This window comes from Benincasa hispida, chromosome 9, assembly GCF_027475165.1.
Source record: "Benincasa hispida cultivar pf3 chromosome 9, pf3_genome.v1.1, whole genome shotgun sequence".
Lineage (NCBI taxonomy): Eukaryota > Viridiplantae > Streptophyta > Magnoliopsida > Cucurbitales > Cucurbitaceae > Benincasa > Benincasa hispida.
This window is the reverse complement of record NC_143486.1, coordinates 12977835-12993996: the sequence shown is the minus strand read 5'-3', so window position 1 is coordinate 12993996 and position 16162 is coordinate 12977835. Positions and strand designations below refer to the sequence as shown.

The following is a 16162-nucleotide window of genomic DNA, read 5'->3' as shown; positions in this document are numbered from 1 at the left end:
CAACCAAGAAAATCAACAAAACTTAAAAGCATCAAAGGAATCAAATCTAAGGAGAGAGGAGAATCTATCCATGGGGATGGTCTTCTATCCATATTTTAGAGTAACAAAAACGACGAGTATGGAGGAAGCAAGCTCATAAGCAACAAAATCACAATGACAACTGACAAGATGGAAGTTAAGGATAGAACCATGGAGATAAAAGTCTTGAATGGAGTCAACGAACACCTGAATCTCATTTGCATATCTAACATTTTCAATCAGAAGATTTCAAATGATAAAGGAATCCGTTTCAACCCAAAAAGAAGATTAGCTAACTTCAATTGATCAACACACTCCTTCAAACATGACAATGACTTCAATGAGATCAACATATTCCTATAAGTGGAAATAGTTTTCCATAAAAAGCAACACTTCCACTCTTGAATCGTGAAGAATAGCTCCTAACTCCCACTGACCAATGAAAGTCCTCCATGATGTCCTAATAAATTTGAGGAAGTTGAGAGTCAACAGAACGATTTATATTAATCATTCGCTCATAAGTGAATTAATTTATATCATTATTAAGACTGCCTTAAATTATGTTCACGTCAATTTAAACAATCTAACTTCGAGATTAATAATATAAATTTTGTGTTGGTTAAATTATGCTCATATTGAAGATAATGTATCATCTTAATATTTATTAAGATGTTTAAACTATATTATGGTGATTGATCCCTACAAATCTTAGTTTTGATTTCAGCAAAATTTATATGTAAATTCTGCGGAGAATGATTAAAATAAGATTTGAGAATAAAAATTATCTTCATGAACATTCCTTAAAAGTTGCGTAGATTAAATTTAAATATTTAAAATTATAATGACTTAAATAAAATAATTATAAAATACATGTATATACACTTCGAAAAATCTTAAAACAAAAAAGAAAAAAAAAAAGAAAAAGAAAAAGAAATGGCACGTGCGGACAGCACGAGTTCAGCTCAATCTCTTCTTCTTCTTCTCGACTGGATAAACCTCTGGCCTCGCCTCAGGGTTCTATAGCTTCTTCTCTGTTGCATTCGCTCTCGCTCTTCACACCAAAAATGGCTTCCTTCTCGTCCATATTGTCCCCAACGAATCTCATCCACAGCTCCACAAAACCCACAGAAATCCCACAAAATTTCTCCACTCAATTTCTCCGACCAATCTCCTTTCACCCTCCTCATATCCTCCTCGCCGCCGCCAAACGCCCCACGAGACTCTTCGCCGTCGCAGAAGCGGCCCAGGGTGCCAGTTCGGTGGCGGAAAGGAAACTGTACATTGGGAATATACCTAGAAATGTGGACAATGAGGAACTCACTCGGATTGTCCAAGAACATGGGGCTGTGGAGAAGGCTGAGGTGAGTGATTTCTGCTTGGAATTTTTCTTGTTTTTCATTTTCCTTTTTTGGGTACCTGAATTTTGTTTGTCCACTCTGCGTCGTATTGTTGATTTTGAGGCTTGCTTGATTCTTGAAGGCTTACAAACCTGCTTAGTTTGTCTCGAACCTTCGCATTGATTGAGTTTACTTGTTTATAAGTTCATCAGAACTGCTGAATGTAGCTTGATTTTTGGCTAAATTTGTGTACCATTTACTTCCTAAATGGTGCTTGAACAAGCTTTCTAGGGGTCTTTTAAAGTTTGAGATGGAATTGGTTCTTGTCATCTATAGAATGAGCTGAATCGCTTTTCACATCTATCATACTAGAATATGATAAGATATACTTCAATACTATCTAAGATAACTCTAGATTTGAGCTTCTGATACTGAGGGGAGGAGTACTTGTCAATTACTATCAAACTATGTTTTTCTGGCCCAGATAACTCTAGGTAATCTATGTTTATTGCTTATGTACGGTTTTCTTTCCAAACCGTTCATTCCAACTAGAATATCTTATGCCATACAATCATTTTGAAAAACTAGCTAGTTTTTTTCTCTTGAACTCAGATTTTTTTTTTCTGGCGAGGCACTTGAACCAGACAGTCTCTCAAATCAAGTAGCTAGCAACATTTTTTTAATGAGTTAGCTCTTACAATCAATTGCTTTGAAGAATTCTAGCATCCCCTTGTTCTTGATCTTAACTTGGTAACTGTTGGTGTTGGCTTTGACACTCTTATTTTGTTCCATTTCCAGGTCATGTATGACAAATACTCTGGAAGAAGCCGCAGATTTGCCTTTGTTACCATGAAAACAGTTGATGACGCAAATGCAGCAATTGAGAAACTGAATGAAACAGTAAGTTGATATTAATACCTTCAAAGTGCAACAAAAATTGGAATAAAAAAGGAAGAGAACAAGAGAATTGTTTCTTACCGTGGACTAGATAGATCGATTGTGCTAACAATATCGGTTTAATGGCAGGAAGTTGGAGGACGTACAATTAAAGTCAACATAACCGAAAAACCTTTGGTTAATACAATTGATATGTCACTTCTTCAGGCAGAGGATTCCCAGTTTATTGACAGTCCCTACAAAGTATATGTAGGAAATATTTCGAGTACAGTTTCTACCGAAACACTCAAAAACTTCTTCTCTGAGAAGGGTAAAGTTCTCAGTGCAAAGGTTTCACGGGTACCCGGTACCTCGAAATCAAGTGGCTACGGTTTTGTTACCTTCTCTTCAGAGGAGGAAGTCGAAGCTGCCATTTCATCTTTTAACAATGCTGTAAGTAACTTGCTTCAATTCTCTATCATATGATTCATATCAAATATCGTCGCACTGATACCGATTTATGCACACACTACCTCACTTTCTGGTCCATATCACATAATGTCTCTTGGTTTGAGTTTCATGCACTGGCAACATTCTTGCTCCTGTTCGGTAGGCATTGTCTAATAGAATTCCTTGTTTCACATTCCGTTTCCCTGAACAAGTGCATCTTTTTTAATTTGGTCCTTTTATGATTTTGGAGAAAGTTAGAATTTAGTCTCTAAGGGCCGTTTGGCCCACTGAGTGGAGTTAATAAGTCTAGAGTTTATATGTTGGAGTTAGTAAGTTTGTGTTTGGGGCGTAGAGTTGTAAGATAAAGTTTCTCGATAAATGTGAGAAGTAAAAAAGGATAAGGTTGAGTTACTCGTTAAATGTGAAAAGTAGAAATAGAGGGAAAGATGAAGTTCTTCGATATATGTAATAGAAAAGCGGGGAAGATAAAATTACTCGATAAATGTGCAAACTTCAATAGTGTTTACTATCGAAGTTGAGTTGTAGTTAGTGGGCCAAACGGCCCCTAAGTTTAAAAGTTAGAATTTAATCACCATGATGGTTTCATTGAACGATTGGGACTATTTGTGAGGTTCTATGAAACTATAAGGATGAAATTCTAATTTTTAAAACCACACTGACTTAATTCTAATTTTCTTTGACCAATGGGACCAAATTTGTATTGTAACCTAAGTTCCTAACATTCTTGATCACTAACTTGTAAGAAACCTTTCTAAAACTTGTTGACTGATAGACTTTGACAACTCGAATGTCTTCTGTTTGTTATTGATATTACTTGGCAATTGGACGAGTTACGAGATGATGGCATATTAACCTGAAACCTCTCTTACATTTTTAGTTTTCGACTTCTTGTGAGAAGCTTGCGTGTCTGATATGATTTTCTTTGCTGCAGCTGTTGGAAGGCCAACCGATCCGTGTAAACAAGGCATAGATTTTGTAGGGTTCTATGTAACAAAATGTTTGGAAGTTCACTTTTGCTTCTTGGCATGAAATTGATGAACAGCAGAGGGCAGCTTTTTCACTCATTTTTTCTGTCTTAATATCATCAATGTATAATCTTGTTTATTTTTCTCTTGAAGTATCAAGTCTTAACTTAATTAGACTTAAAAATGCAAATCTTTGATTGTCTTTCAAATATGCGGAAAATCATTTTCAAATTAATTAATCATTCCTTTATAACATATGATATAATTGAGTTATAAGTGAAATAGAAAAGGTTAGAAATTGCGATATCTATTAGAGAGAAAGCTCTGTTGGACAAATATGTGGACAAGTAAAAGGGTCAAAAAGTGACACCTCTAGCCACAGCACATATGGAGGTCATATATGGAAAATAACAAGAGTAGGAAAGTCTGTTACGATTCTAAAGTTTGGGATTATTCTCTCTTTTATTCCCTCCTTTTGTGATTGGTCCAAATGTCTATTATGTTATTCTTTATTCTTTTCAATTGTAATTAGTTTTATTCTTTAATTCCTATAAAACCCTTAGGGGCAAATTGGGTATAAGTAGGGCATTATATCCTGGAGCAATATATAGAAAATCTGAAGAGCAATTCTCTCAATTTGCTACTCCCTCAAAATCTAAGTAGGTATCAAAGCTTTAAAGGCAAACGCCACCACCAGAGCTACAACTATGACCTCAGAAACAGCTAAGTTGTTTAGCACCCCACCATTGAATCAGTTACTATAACGAGTGTGAAGCTAGAATAAAAAAATTTCATGTTATGGAAGACCTTGGCTCTTCCAATTCTAAGAGGCTATAAGCTTGCAGGTCACCTTTCAAGTACTACATTGTGCCCTCACATGTTTCTTACCCTCTCTACAACTGGGTCTTTCGAATCAGGTGTTGTGGTAGAAGCGTCTCAATCTGTAGATCTGGGTGGAGCATCAAGTTCCACAAACGAATTCTTAATCCTCAGTATGAGGCTTGGGTAATAGTTGATTAGTTTCTCCTTGGTTGGTTGTATAATTCAATGTCCCTAGAGGTTGCCATCCAATTGATGGGTTATGATAATGCCCGAGGGTAGTGGGACGCGATTCAAGCACTCTTTAGTGTTCAATCTCGTGCTGAGGAAGACTATCTTTGTCAAGTCTTCCAGCAAACTCGTAAAGGTAACTTATCAATGTTTGAATATCTAAAACTTATGAAGTTGCATTATGACAATTTGGCACAGGCCGGAAGTCTCGTTACACCTCGCAATCTTGTTTCTCAAGTTTTGCTTGGCCTGGATGAAGAATACAAGCCGGTAGTGGTTGTAATTCAAAGCAAACTCGACATCTCGTGGCTTGATATGCAGTTAAAACTTTTGTCATTTGAGAAACGGCTGGAACATCAAAACACCTCCAAGGTATCAACGCCATTTAATCAACTTTGCATCTATTAATATGGCATTTAATTGCCTCTCCTTTGCTACTTAGTCGTCAAATCAAGGGAATAGTCTAGCCACAAATTGACAACAGTCCAATGGTTCGAGGGACAACCCGGTAACCATGGTGGAAATAATAGGGGCCATGGTCGTGGCCGTGTACATCACCCGACGTGCCAATTTTGCACGCGTTATGGTCACTCTGCTGATGTGTGCTACCAAAGATACAATAGGGAGTTTGTGCCAAATCAAAATCAGAACAAAGGGAACCATGGTCATGTCAATTCAGGGTCGAATCTGACTGTCTTGGTTACTTCTTAGACCTTTAATCCTTTCCTTGCTACACCTGAAACAATGGGACACTTCAATTGCTATGCTGATAGTGGAGTGACTAATCATGTCACTGCCGATTATAACAATCTATACAACCCTACTGATTACACAGGTACCGATCGTGTCACTGTTAGTAATGGTGCTCAACTAAATATCTTTGTTGTAGGAAACTTTTGTCTAACTACGAATGATTGCAAACTTAAATTGATTGATGTCCTGTGTCCCTGAAATAGCGAAAAATTTGGTTAGTATTTCGAAACTAGCAAAAGATAATGCTGTCTTTGTTGAATTTCACAGTGATTTTTGTGTTGTTAAGGACAAGCTTACGCACAAACCTTTGCTGAAAGGAACACTTAAAGGGGGTTTATATCAATTAGATGGTGTTGCAGTACAAATTGGAGCTAGTTCGAAAGGAGTGGTCAATAATCTACACAATCCGCAGTACAAATTGGAGCTAGTTCGAAAGGAGTGGTCAATAATCTACACAATCCTCTGCATTATAATGATTCAGCTGTGTTCGTTTTGTCTGATGTAGGAATTAGCGTGAATGTCGTATCCGTCCTTGAGAGTTTTATATTCTATTCTAAAAGAATGTAATCACTCCGTTAAATCTAATGAAGAGAATCTGTTTTGTGAATCTTGTCAATTGGGCAAAGCGCATTCGTTACCCTTTCCTCTTTCCGGCTCTTGTACCAAACATAAATTTGATCTTATTCATATGGATGGATGTATGGGCCTGATGCCTGTGATGTAATGGATATATATATTATGTGTTATTTATGGATGACTATAGTAGGTTTCTGTGGATTTATCCGTTACAATTAAAATCGATACATTGGCAACCTTTAAGCATTTTCTGCAAATGATCAAGACTCAATTTAATGCAATATCGAAAGCTCTACGGTTAGATAATGGTGGGGAGTATGTGAAAATCCATCATTTGTGTCATGAGTTGGGGATTGCCTCGTGTTATTCATGCCTTCACACTTTTATCCAGAATGGTCATGCCGAGAGAAAATATAGACATTTGGTTGAGATGGGACTTATGCTGTTGGCTCAAGCGTCAATGCTGTTGCATTTTTAGTAGGATGCTTTTCCCACTACTTGTTTTCTAATCAATGGACTTTCTACGCCCATCCTTCAAGGCTCTTCTCCTCTACAACTAATGCTTAATAAGAAACTCGATATCTTTAAGGTTAAGGTATTCAGCTGTGCGTGTATTCCATGTTTAATATCATATCAATCTTACAAGTTTTAGTTTCATTCCGAAAAATGTGTATATTTGAGGTCAAGTCTTGCTCACAAGGGCCATCGCCGCTTAAATAAAAATGGCAGGGTGTATATCTCAGAAACTTATTTTCCCTTTTCTCTATGGTTTTCAGGATACTGCTGTTGAGATTGGTGTCCTAATTTCCCCGGTGGTCTCGTAGTTTGTAAACTTTTTGTACACATTGTTATTAATAAAATAAGTGTTATTTTATTTGCATTTACCCAAATCCAATAAACTAAGATCCGTGGTTATTTCATGTAATTTAAGCATGTATGTGAGACATACAAGTGGATTATGCCCTAAGTAATAACCTAAATGGTCTGTAGTATAAGGATAAAGGAGGGATACCTTATCTTGGTAACACTACAAATACGACCTGTTTTGTAGATGTTACAAGTATTGTAAAGTGCTACAAATGGTCTGATCCTGACCATTCATATAGAGACATGTGAGCAGGGGTGTCCTATACAAAGAGTTTGTATAAGACCAGACCATGGGATGATTAGTCTCTTTATATAACGCCGTTGATAATTGAGACTTACATTTCACTAAAATGATCATAGGTGACATAACCTTAATCCTGAGTGAGTTGGGAACTTTTGCCTATGAGGGCGGTCCTTTGATTAGTATGGGTGAGAGTGACCATATTGCCAACTCAACAAGCCTACCTTTTTGGGGATTCATCTGATTGGGGAGCTGGAAACTTAGCTACACAAGACGAAATTCACTCATTTCCCAAAGCAGGGGTAAGTAGATAAATTGCTCCCTTAAGGGCTGATTCTGGGTCTTGAACATAGTGACCACACCCTCTCTTTGGAAGAGAGGATTCAGTCATAGTAGGACTATAACTTATTGTTCATTAGAGGAATCAATGGTACTTAAGGAATTAGATGTAATTACAGGAGTAAAACGGTAAATTGACTCAGCTATACTTATGAGCGATTTGTGAAGGGTTATCGGACTGTTGATTGGTTATATGGACATAAAATATATCTGTAGTGAAAAGAGTGCAACTGTTGATCTTTAGTGGAATGTCCGGCAGTTAACGGATGGTGGATCTCGTGATTAAAGAGTTTAGTTAGTTATTCACGTACCGTTGGAGCTTTAAGCTACAAGTTCATAAGGTCTCTTTGGTAGCTCAATGAGTTCAAGTTGAGAATCAGATTTAGGGTTGATTTGAAGTGTTCAAATTAACAAGAGAAAATTCAATTATATATGATATAATTGATATGATGTATTAGATATATTAATTGGAGGAATTAATATAAATATGATTTATATTGAGTACCATAAAATAAAAAAAAAGAACTATGATTTATATGTTTCATATAATGAAATATTAAAACTATAGGTCATAAATACAATATGATAAGTTGGTTATCATATTTATTTATAATATATTAATTATATGATAATTAATGCTTTTTCTCTAATAACCGTTTTGAGTGGGAGGTTATTAGAAGTTTTATGGTAACCGTGAGATAAAAGAAAAATTGTTTTCCAAATTTAGTAGTTGATTCATTCAGGAAATTTTCACGGAAAAGGCTATCAAGTAAAAAGAGTTTTTACTAAGCGATACATTGAGAGTCTACACAATCGAGCTATGAGTTGACTATACGATAGTTACCTGCTGATCGTTGCTACATGATCGAGTAACAAAGTCTATACGATATGTTTCATCTTCTAAATGATCGATTACATCATCTATACGATAGATAGTCTTCATATCTCTCACTTACTCGATTGTCTACTCGATCGTTTACCTCATGTCTTCCTCAATCCAAGATCATACAAAGCCCACAACTCCTGGATTCTCACATCGAGAATACTAAGGTAACACTTGTGGTGGTGTTCTAACTCAGTTTGTGGATCGAGTTGGACTCGATTGAGTTCGAGGTTCATTCAGACGTTTGAGGAGGTCGTGTTCTGCTCATTGCATTCAAATGCTGCTTTGGACGCATTGGAGATCGATCGAGGGATATTTGAAGAATAGTTCTTCAAAGGTACGCATACTCTATCCTTTGTATCCTCTTGTAGCATGCTGTAATTTCTGTTTATGCATAATCTGTTCGTTTTCGTTTAAGACTGTCATTGTTGTATTCATTTTGAATGGAATTTGGAACGATCCACTTCCACTGTTCATGGAGATCTCTGTTTTGATTTCCTTCAACTGCATTCAAATTATCATGGGAGGATACTTCATCACAATCTAGTGTACCTTTCTGTTCCCTTTTTCCCAACCTTGGCCCACTTATACATACTCTACCTGATCGACAAACAGCCCAACCCACATGATCTGCTATCTATGGGTCCATCGCCAAGACCATCTTACCCACTTCGATCCTCAGCCCATCATGACCTTAACCTCATTTCTGTCCAAAATACCTCCCCAAACTTATCCCCAAGCCCACTACCACATTCTCCAATAGGCCCATTATAGAGATCCTTATTTGCGTAATGTAATGATAATTCCCAACATCTTTTTCAAAAGTTTTCAGTGATAAAGAGCGTATAATTTTCAGAGGGTTTTTTCCTTTTTTTTTTTTTTTTTTTTTTAATCCTTTGATAATTATAATATCTTTTCAAAAATTTTCAATAACCTTTGATAAAAAGTAGATAATTTTCATAGGTTTTTAAACTCCTTTGATGAATAATAATACATTTTCAAAGGTATTTAATGTTCTTTGATAAATATAATATCTTTTTCAAATGTTTCAATAACCTTTATAAAGAGTATATAATTTTCAAAGGTTTTTAAAATTCTTTTGATAAATATAATATTTTTTTCAAAGTTTTTCATTCACCTTCAATAAAGAGTAGATAATTTTCAAAGGTTTTTAATGTCCTTTGATAAATATAATATCTTTTTCAAAAGGTTTTCAATAACATTTCGATAAAGAGTAGATATTTTTCAATGTTTTTAAAATCTCTTCGCTAAATGTATCATTTTTCAAAGGCTTTTTATAACTTTCGATAAAAGATGGTCGAAATAGGCCAACTTTTTTTGTGATTCTTTTGTGATTGATCAAGAGAGAAGATAAAGTTGAAGCAATTATTTTTCCTTCTTTCTTTTTGTTTGGCATGAACTGAAGAAAATAAATGGTTAGCATATTGGTAAAGGCAATATTGCTAGAGAGTTATTAGTAATGTGTGTCAACTCTTTTTATTGTAAGTGTCTAGCCCACTTGTTGCACAAGCAAGATTTTATATTAAAGTTGTGTTTTCTAAGTCCAACTGAGCCTAATTTTTAGATTGACCCATCTTGAAAGTGCTAAGTTTTCTTTTATGTGGTATGGGGATGACCTAAAGGAAAAAGAGGGTAAAAAAGAAGCAAAAATCGGAAAGAAAGACAACAGTTTGGTTTTTCAGCGACAATTTCTACAAAATTGTCGATTGCCAAAGTTTAAACAGTTGGATCGTGCTAAAATTTGGTCAGCCTGTTCGGGACACATAGGGTCTCGTTTTGAATAGTTGGATTGTTGTTTGGAGCTCTAGTATATACGTAATGGCTATCAAATAAAACCTGTAAAACTGGGTGATTTTCATCATTTTTTTTAATCTCTCAAGTGGTAATCTTCTATGTATGAAAGTATTGGTGGGTAGTGAACCTTTGTATGACTAATTTGGGTTCTTTTTATTTTTCCTAAATTTTATCATAATAAAAGAAGTTGACAAGGGTGAACTCATCACATGTCTCGTGGTTTTTACTTTTCACATCGAAGGGGCTTTCCACGTATAAATCGTTTGTGCTCTTTATTTTTAGTCTTCCATAATTTTTTGGTTTATTGTTGTCCATTGTTGGTTGATTTCTTGGTGATTATTTTTTGTTATATATTTGTGGTGGCTTAGAGAATAATTATTTGGTTGATTGTTTTGGAAGATATCTTAGTGGGTTGTTGTAATATTGTTTGGGTCCTATCAGTTGGTATTGGAGCAGGTTTTAATTTAATCATTGTTAACGGAGTCTACTAGTAATGATGGTGGTAGTTCAATGATAAAATTGACATCAACTAATTATTCCATCTGCAGACCGATAATAGAGAATTTGTTATATTGCAAAGATTTATTTGATCCAATTGAAACAAGCACAAAATTAAGCAGATGGCATAATTTCTAAACATGCGAAACTAGAGAAAATGGAAGAGAAAGATTGGGGAAAGTTAAAGAGAAAAACTTTAGCGATTATTAGGTAGTGGGGTGATATTAGTTTTCAACCATGTGTCTAAGGAGTCCGCCCATTTGAGTTGTGGAAGAAATTAGAAGGCCTTTATGAAAGAAAGACCGCACATAACAAAGCTTCTTTAATCAAACAACTTGTTAATAAAAAATTGAAGGGCGGGAAGTCTGTTTTTGAGCATTTGAGTGACTTTCAAGATATTATTAATAACTTACTACTATGAAGATTGATTTTGATGATGAATTGCAGGCTTTGTTCTTGTTGAGTTCTTTGCTGGACAGTTGGGAAACCTTGGTTGTGACTATTAGTAATTCTACTCCAGAAGGTATTTTGTCTTTGGATGTTATCAAACAAAGCATGTTCAATGAAGAGATAAGAAGAAAGGAGATGGGAGTTGATAATTCACATGCTTTTGTTGTTGAGATTCGTGGAAGAAACAAGGGTAAAGGACAAAGAGACTAGGATATGTCGTTACTGTAGCAAGCCTGGCCATATAAATTTTTTTTGCTGTTGTTGGAAGAAAGAACAAAGTAAGAAGCAAGACTTGCAAAAGGAGGAAGATGAAAAAAATATTGCAACAATTATTTCTCAGAGTGATAATGTTGTAACCCTGATTTGTGCAACCAATGAGTGTCATCATGTAGAGAGTTCGAATACAGAGTGGATGGTAGATTCAGGTGCTTCATACCATTGTGTTCCCAAAAGAGAGTATTTCATGAATTATCAATCTTGTGATTTTTGTAATGTGAAAATAGGAAGCGAGAGCTCAGCTAGCATAGTTCGATTAGGTAATATTTGTGTGAAGACAAGTGTTGGGTACACGCTTACATTAAAGAATGTACGCCATATTCTTGATTTACACCTTAACTTGTTGTCTACAAATGTCCTTGATCAAGAAGGATTTCGACATACCTTTTGTGATGGTAAGAGGAAATTATCTAAGGGTTCAATAATAGTTGCTCGAGGTAAGTTGTGTTGCTCTTTGTATAAAACAAACTTAAGCATATGTTCTTTTGAGTTGAATGCAGTAGAAGAAAAGCATTCTCCAATTCATGTGTTTTTGTTGGGTATGGGGATGAAGAGTATGATTATAGGCTCTACGATCCAGAAAAGAAAAAGGTAATGAGAAGCATAGATGTAGTATTCTTTGAGCACGAGAAATGTGCAGATCTTCATAGTACAAGGTACACTTCTACTTTAGAGTTGTGTTTTGATACTACTAATGATTCTACTTCTACTTCTTCTGTTGTTTAGCCGACAAATGAGATGTGTTGGTGAGATACAATCTGATGGTAATGTACCAGATCATGTTGATGATGATGATCTTGATGAGTCTTCATCTAATGAAGAAATTCATGAAGAAGATGCATATGAATAAGTGATTCATGGAGAATTTCATGAGTAGAGGGAGCAATCTATTCCCCAAGTGGAGGATACTCAGGCTCGAAAGTCCACCAGGGAGCGTAAACCTTCAACAAGGTGTCCAAGCTCAGAGTTCACTCTAGTTAATGAAGATGGAGAGCTAGAGAACTATCAAGAGGTTTTGTCTCATGATGGAAAAGACCAGTGGCTCGATGCAATGAAGGAGGAGATAAATTCCCTGGAAAAGAATGGAACCTATGAGCTAGTGAAGCCTCCAAAGGGCAATATAATATTGAAAAATAGAGGGTTTTCAAGTACAAGAAGGAGGGTGAGAAAATAGTGAGGTACAAAGCCAAATTAATGGTTCAGGGATGCAATCAGAAAAAAAACAATGACTTTGATGAAATCTTTTCTCCAGTGGTCAAAATGACATCTATCAGAACATTGTTGGGATTAGCAGCAAGTTTTGATCTTGAGATAGAGCAACTTGATGTAAAAACCGCCTTTTTACATGATGACTTGAATGAAGAGATCTACATGGAACAACCTGAAAGATTTGAAGAAAAAGGGAAAGATAAACTTGTTTGCAAGTTGAAGAAGAGTCTTTATGGGCTTAGACAGACAACAAGACAGTAGTATATAAGAAATTTGATTAGTTTATGATAAGCAATGATTATAAACGAACTACAGTTGATTTTTATGTGTATTTTAGAAAGTTCCCTACAGGAAACTTCATCATTCTTCTTTTATGTAGATGATATGTTGATAGTTGGACAAGATATAGATATGAGTCAAAATTTGAAGAAAGACTTGTCTAAGTCATTTGATATGAAAGATTTGGGTCCTGCAAAGGAAATCTTAGGTATGGAGATTGCTCGCGATAGGAAAGCTGAGAAATTGTTGGGTCGGAGGGGGAGATTGTTGTGGGTGTCCCGCCTACTTGTTGCATAAACAAGACTTTATTTTAAAGTTGTGTTTTCTGAGCCCAATTGGGCCTAATTTTTAGGTTGACCCATCTTGAAAGCCCTAGATTTTCTTTTATATGATATGAAGATGACCTGAAGAAAAAATAGGATGAAAAAGAAGCAAAAATCAGAGAAAAAGACAGCAATTTGGTTTTTCAATGACAGCTTCCACAAAATTGTCGATTGCCAGAGTTTGAACCGTTGGATAGCACTGAAATTTAGTCAGCTTGTTCGGGACACATAGGGCTCGTTTTGAATGATTGGTTGTTTAGAGATCTGGTTTGTAATTGCTACTGAATAAAACCTGTAAAACTGGGTGATTTTCATTCTTTTTTATCTCTCAAGTGTTGATCTTTTATGTATGAAAGTATTGATGGGTAGTGAACATTTGTATAACATATTTGGGTTCTTTTTTTCCTTTGTATAACCTTTGTATAACATATTTGGGATCTTTTATGATCTGACATCATAACCTTTGTATAACATATTTGCGTAGAATGTGGGTATTATGTAATGAGGTTCATGAGAGAATTTTTGCATCATCTCGATATTCCTACAATTCCCTTATATGTCTCTATTCCGACTTAAATTATCATTTACATATTGTGAACTTAATAATAATGAATTCTATATAATATTTGTTATTTATTTGCTTTGACGTAGTTTAATACTAAGAACCATTTTACCCAAGAAGAACTTAGTGAGGTATGAGATAAGTGGTGGAGCATGTGATAAACTACACTTGATCAGATTGCATGGTGGTATAACATATATTTGTTTGGCTTTCGCTTTGAACTTTTGGTATGCCTTAGGCATTTTGTGTAACTTTGTTTGGTTGTAAAGTTGTTCGAGAGTTTTCTGAAAGTTTGGTAGATCATAGATATTATGTAGTTTTGAAACATATTGTGTAGCATTGTTTATGGTTGTCGAACTGCTGGTGATGTTTTTTGGAACTTTGGTAGATCTTATACATTTTGTGTAGGTTTGAAATATATTGTGTAGCTCTATATTGAAATTCAATTATGAATAGATCATTGATATTGAAATGATATGACAGATTGTGTTATCTGGAAGTTCGTCTTTGTTTTGCTGAATATTTATATCAAGAAATTAATTGAAAGAGAGGATGAGAATTATTAGTATTATAAAAATCGTTTATGTAGGATTTGGGCTCCATATTTTGCTAATAATTTGTTGCAGGTTATATCAGATATGATGTCAGTGTTAAACTGACATCGTAGTATACAATAATAACAAATATTAAACATCTAAACAAAATAACGTTGATTAGAATCAATGTCAATTCCCAACTATCATCCATGACCCATATTATGTCAGTTACAAACTGACATCGTACCTAACTGTCATCGTATTATGTATGATGGCATGGGTATGATGTCAGATCCTAACTGACATCATACAAAACTGCCATTAAATGTCTATGATAGGATGTCAGTCCACAATCATCATCCTAAACAACCGTCATCATATATACACGATGGTGGAAGAGTTGATGACGGTTCAAAGATAATCCATCATCGTATCCTAAGATGACACGAAATACAATGGCATATAATCCACCATCATATGAATACGATGACAATTTAGAACTGACATCTAAAATCAAAATTGTTGTAGTGTGACCTTTGATCCAAGTATTACTAGTCCAATCTAAATCAGAAAAGGCATTTAGAAAAGTCCACAAGTAAGACTTTTTGACACCAGTTTTAAAAAGATAAGTCCCAAATTAAAGTGGATGACACTAAAGTAATTGATATACTTCCATGAATTCCAGCAAAAGGACTCCTTTTATTTTGAGCCTCAAAGTCGAGCAAAAGATAAAGAAAAACAAAGAAATTTAAAAAACATTATTATAGACTAATAGTAAAAATGGTATCTAACACGAATAATGATGATGGAAAGTACTAAACATAGAAAATAAAATATTTAAAAAAGAGGAATAAAGATGGAAAAAAAAATAGAAAAACTCATTTGAAAAATGGCTTCAAACTTCAAATTAAAATATTGAGTTTGGAAATTCAAAACTATCCAAAGTGTATTATTTTTCTATATATATGTATCTAGAATAACACAAAATAGGAGCTAATTTTCTTTATATTTATACACACACAAAAGAGTGGTATTTTAGTGGATATTTTGTGTGTATGTGAGTGGATGTGGAACTTCTATCTTTTTATATCTTTCCTTAAAGAAAAGAAAAGTGAAAATTAGTTTTAAATATATGTAAATGTGTTTTTTTAAAAGAAAAAAAATCTATTTAATAGATAACTTCATCATCTAAAATATTTTAAATATGTATCTTTTAAAATAGATATAATTATAAATATAGCATTTTATATTAGAAATAAAATTAAAAAAAGAGCCCACTACTATGCAAACTGAACAAGTCAAAATTCAAGAATTCAAATCTCCACACCAACAAATAAAATAAAATAAAATAAAATAAAAATCCACCATATCAAATTTAATTTTGAAATGCATTAAAATACTAATTAGAGACTAGTTAGTAATTACTTAAACGATGTTCTCAACTCCTCTTTCATATCTTCATTTTTCCTAAATTTCTTAAGTTAATCTCATCTCTTAGATTACCTCATCATTCTCACGTGAATGTGTAATCAAATAAAATTTGTCAAACAAACATAAAACAGAAGGAAAAAGAATATGAAATTACCGTTTTGGACGTCAACCTTAATTTTGAAATAGTTACTTAAGAACCATGCCCGACAAAAACAAAATTTTACAAAGACTTAAATAAATAAATAAGTTGGCTTGGGCGGTTGTTGTAGTGAAGGAGCGAGTCTCTATGCAAATGGGTGTTTTTTTTCTTTATCTTTGTTAAATTTTGTGATTATTAAGTTTCAGTTTGACAACTATTTCGTTCTTTACTTTTCATTTTTTAAAAATGAATTCAATTTTCTCTCAAT

At 34.4% G+C, this 16162-nt stretch overlaps 1 protein-coding gene across 1 annotated transcript; it reads left to right on the top strand.

The window, feature by feature from the left end:
* The first annotated feature begins 807 nt into the window (after positions 1–807).
* Positions 808–3876, top strand: PSRP2 (RNA-binding (RRM/RBD/RNP motifs) family protein). Its single transcript, XM_039041039.2, has 4 exons — positions 808–1379; positions 2154–2255; positions 2382–2684; positions 3634–3876. Exons 1-4 carry the CDS (start codon positions 1083–1085, stop codon positions 3670–3672), a joined length of 741 nt encoding a protein of 246 aa, XP_038896967.1. The 5' UTR covers positions 808–1082; the 3' UTR covers positions 3673–3876.
* Positions 3877–16162: the final 12286 nt, after the last annotated feature.

Coding starts and splice junctions, on each gene's coding strand:
- PSRP2 (XM_039041039.2), top strand. CDS start 1,083: ATGGCTTCCTTCTCGTCCATATTGTCCCCAACGAATCTCATCCACAGC. Junction 1,380..2,153: donor GGGCTGTGGAGAAGGCTGAG/GTGAGTGATTTC, acceptor TTCCATTTCCAG/GTCATGTATGACAAATACTC. Junction 2,256..2,381: donor TTGAGAAACTGAATGAAACA/GTAAGTTGATAT, acceptor GTTTAATGGCAG/GAAGTTGGAGGACGTACAAT.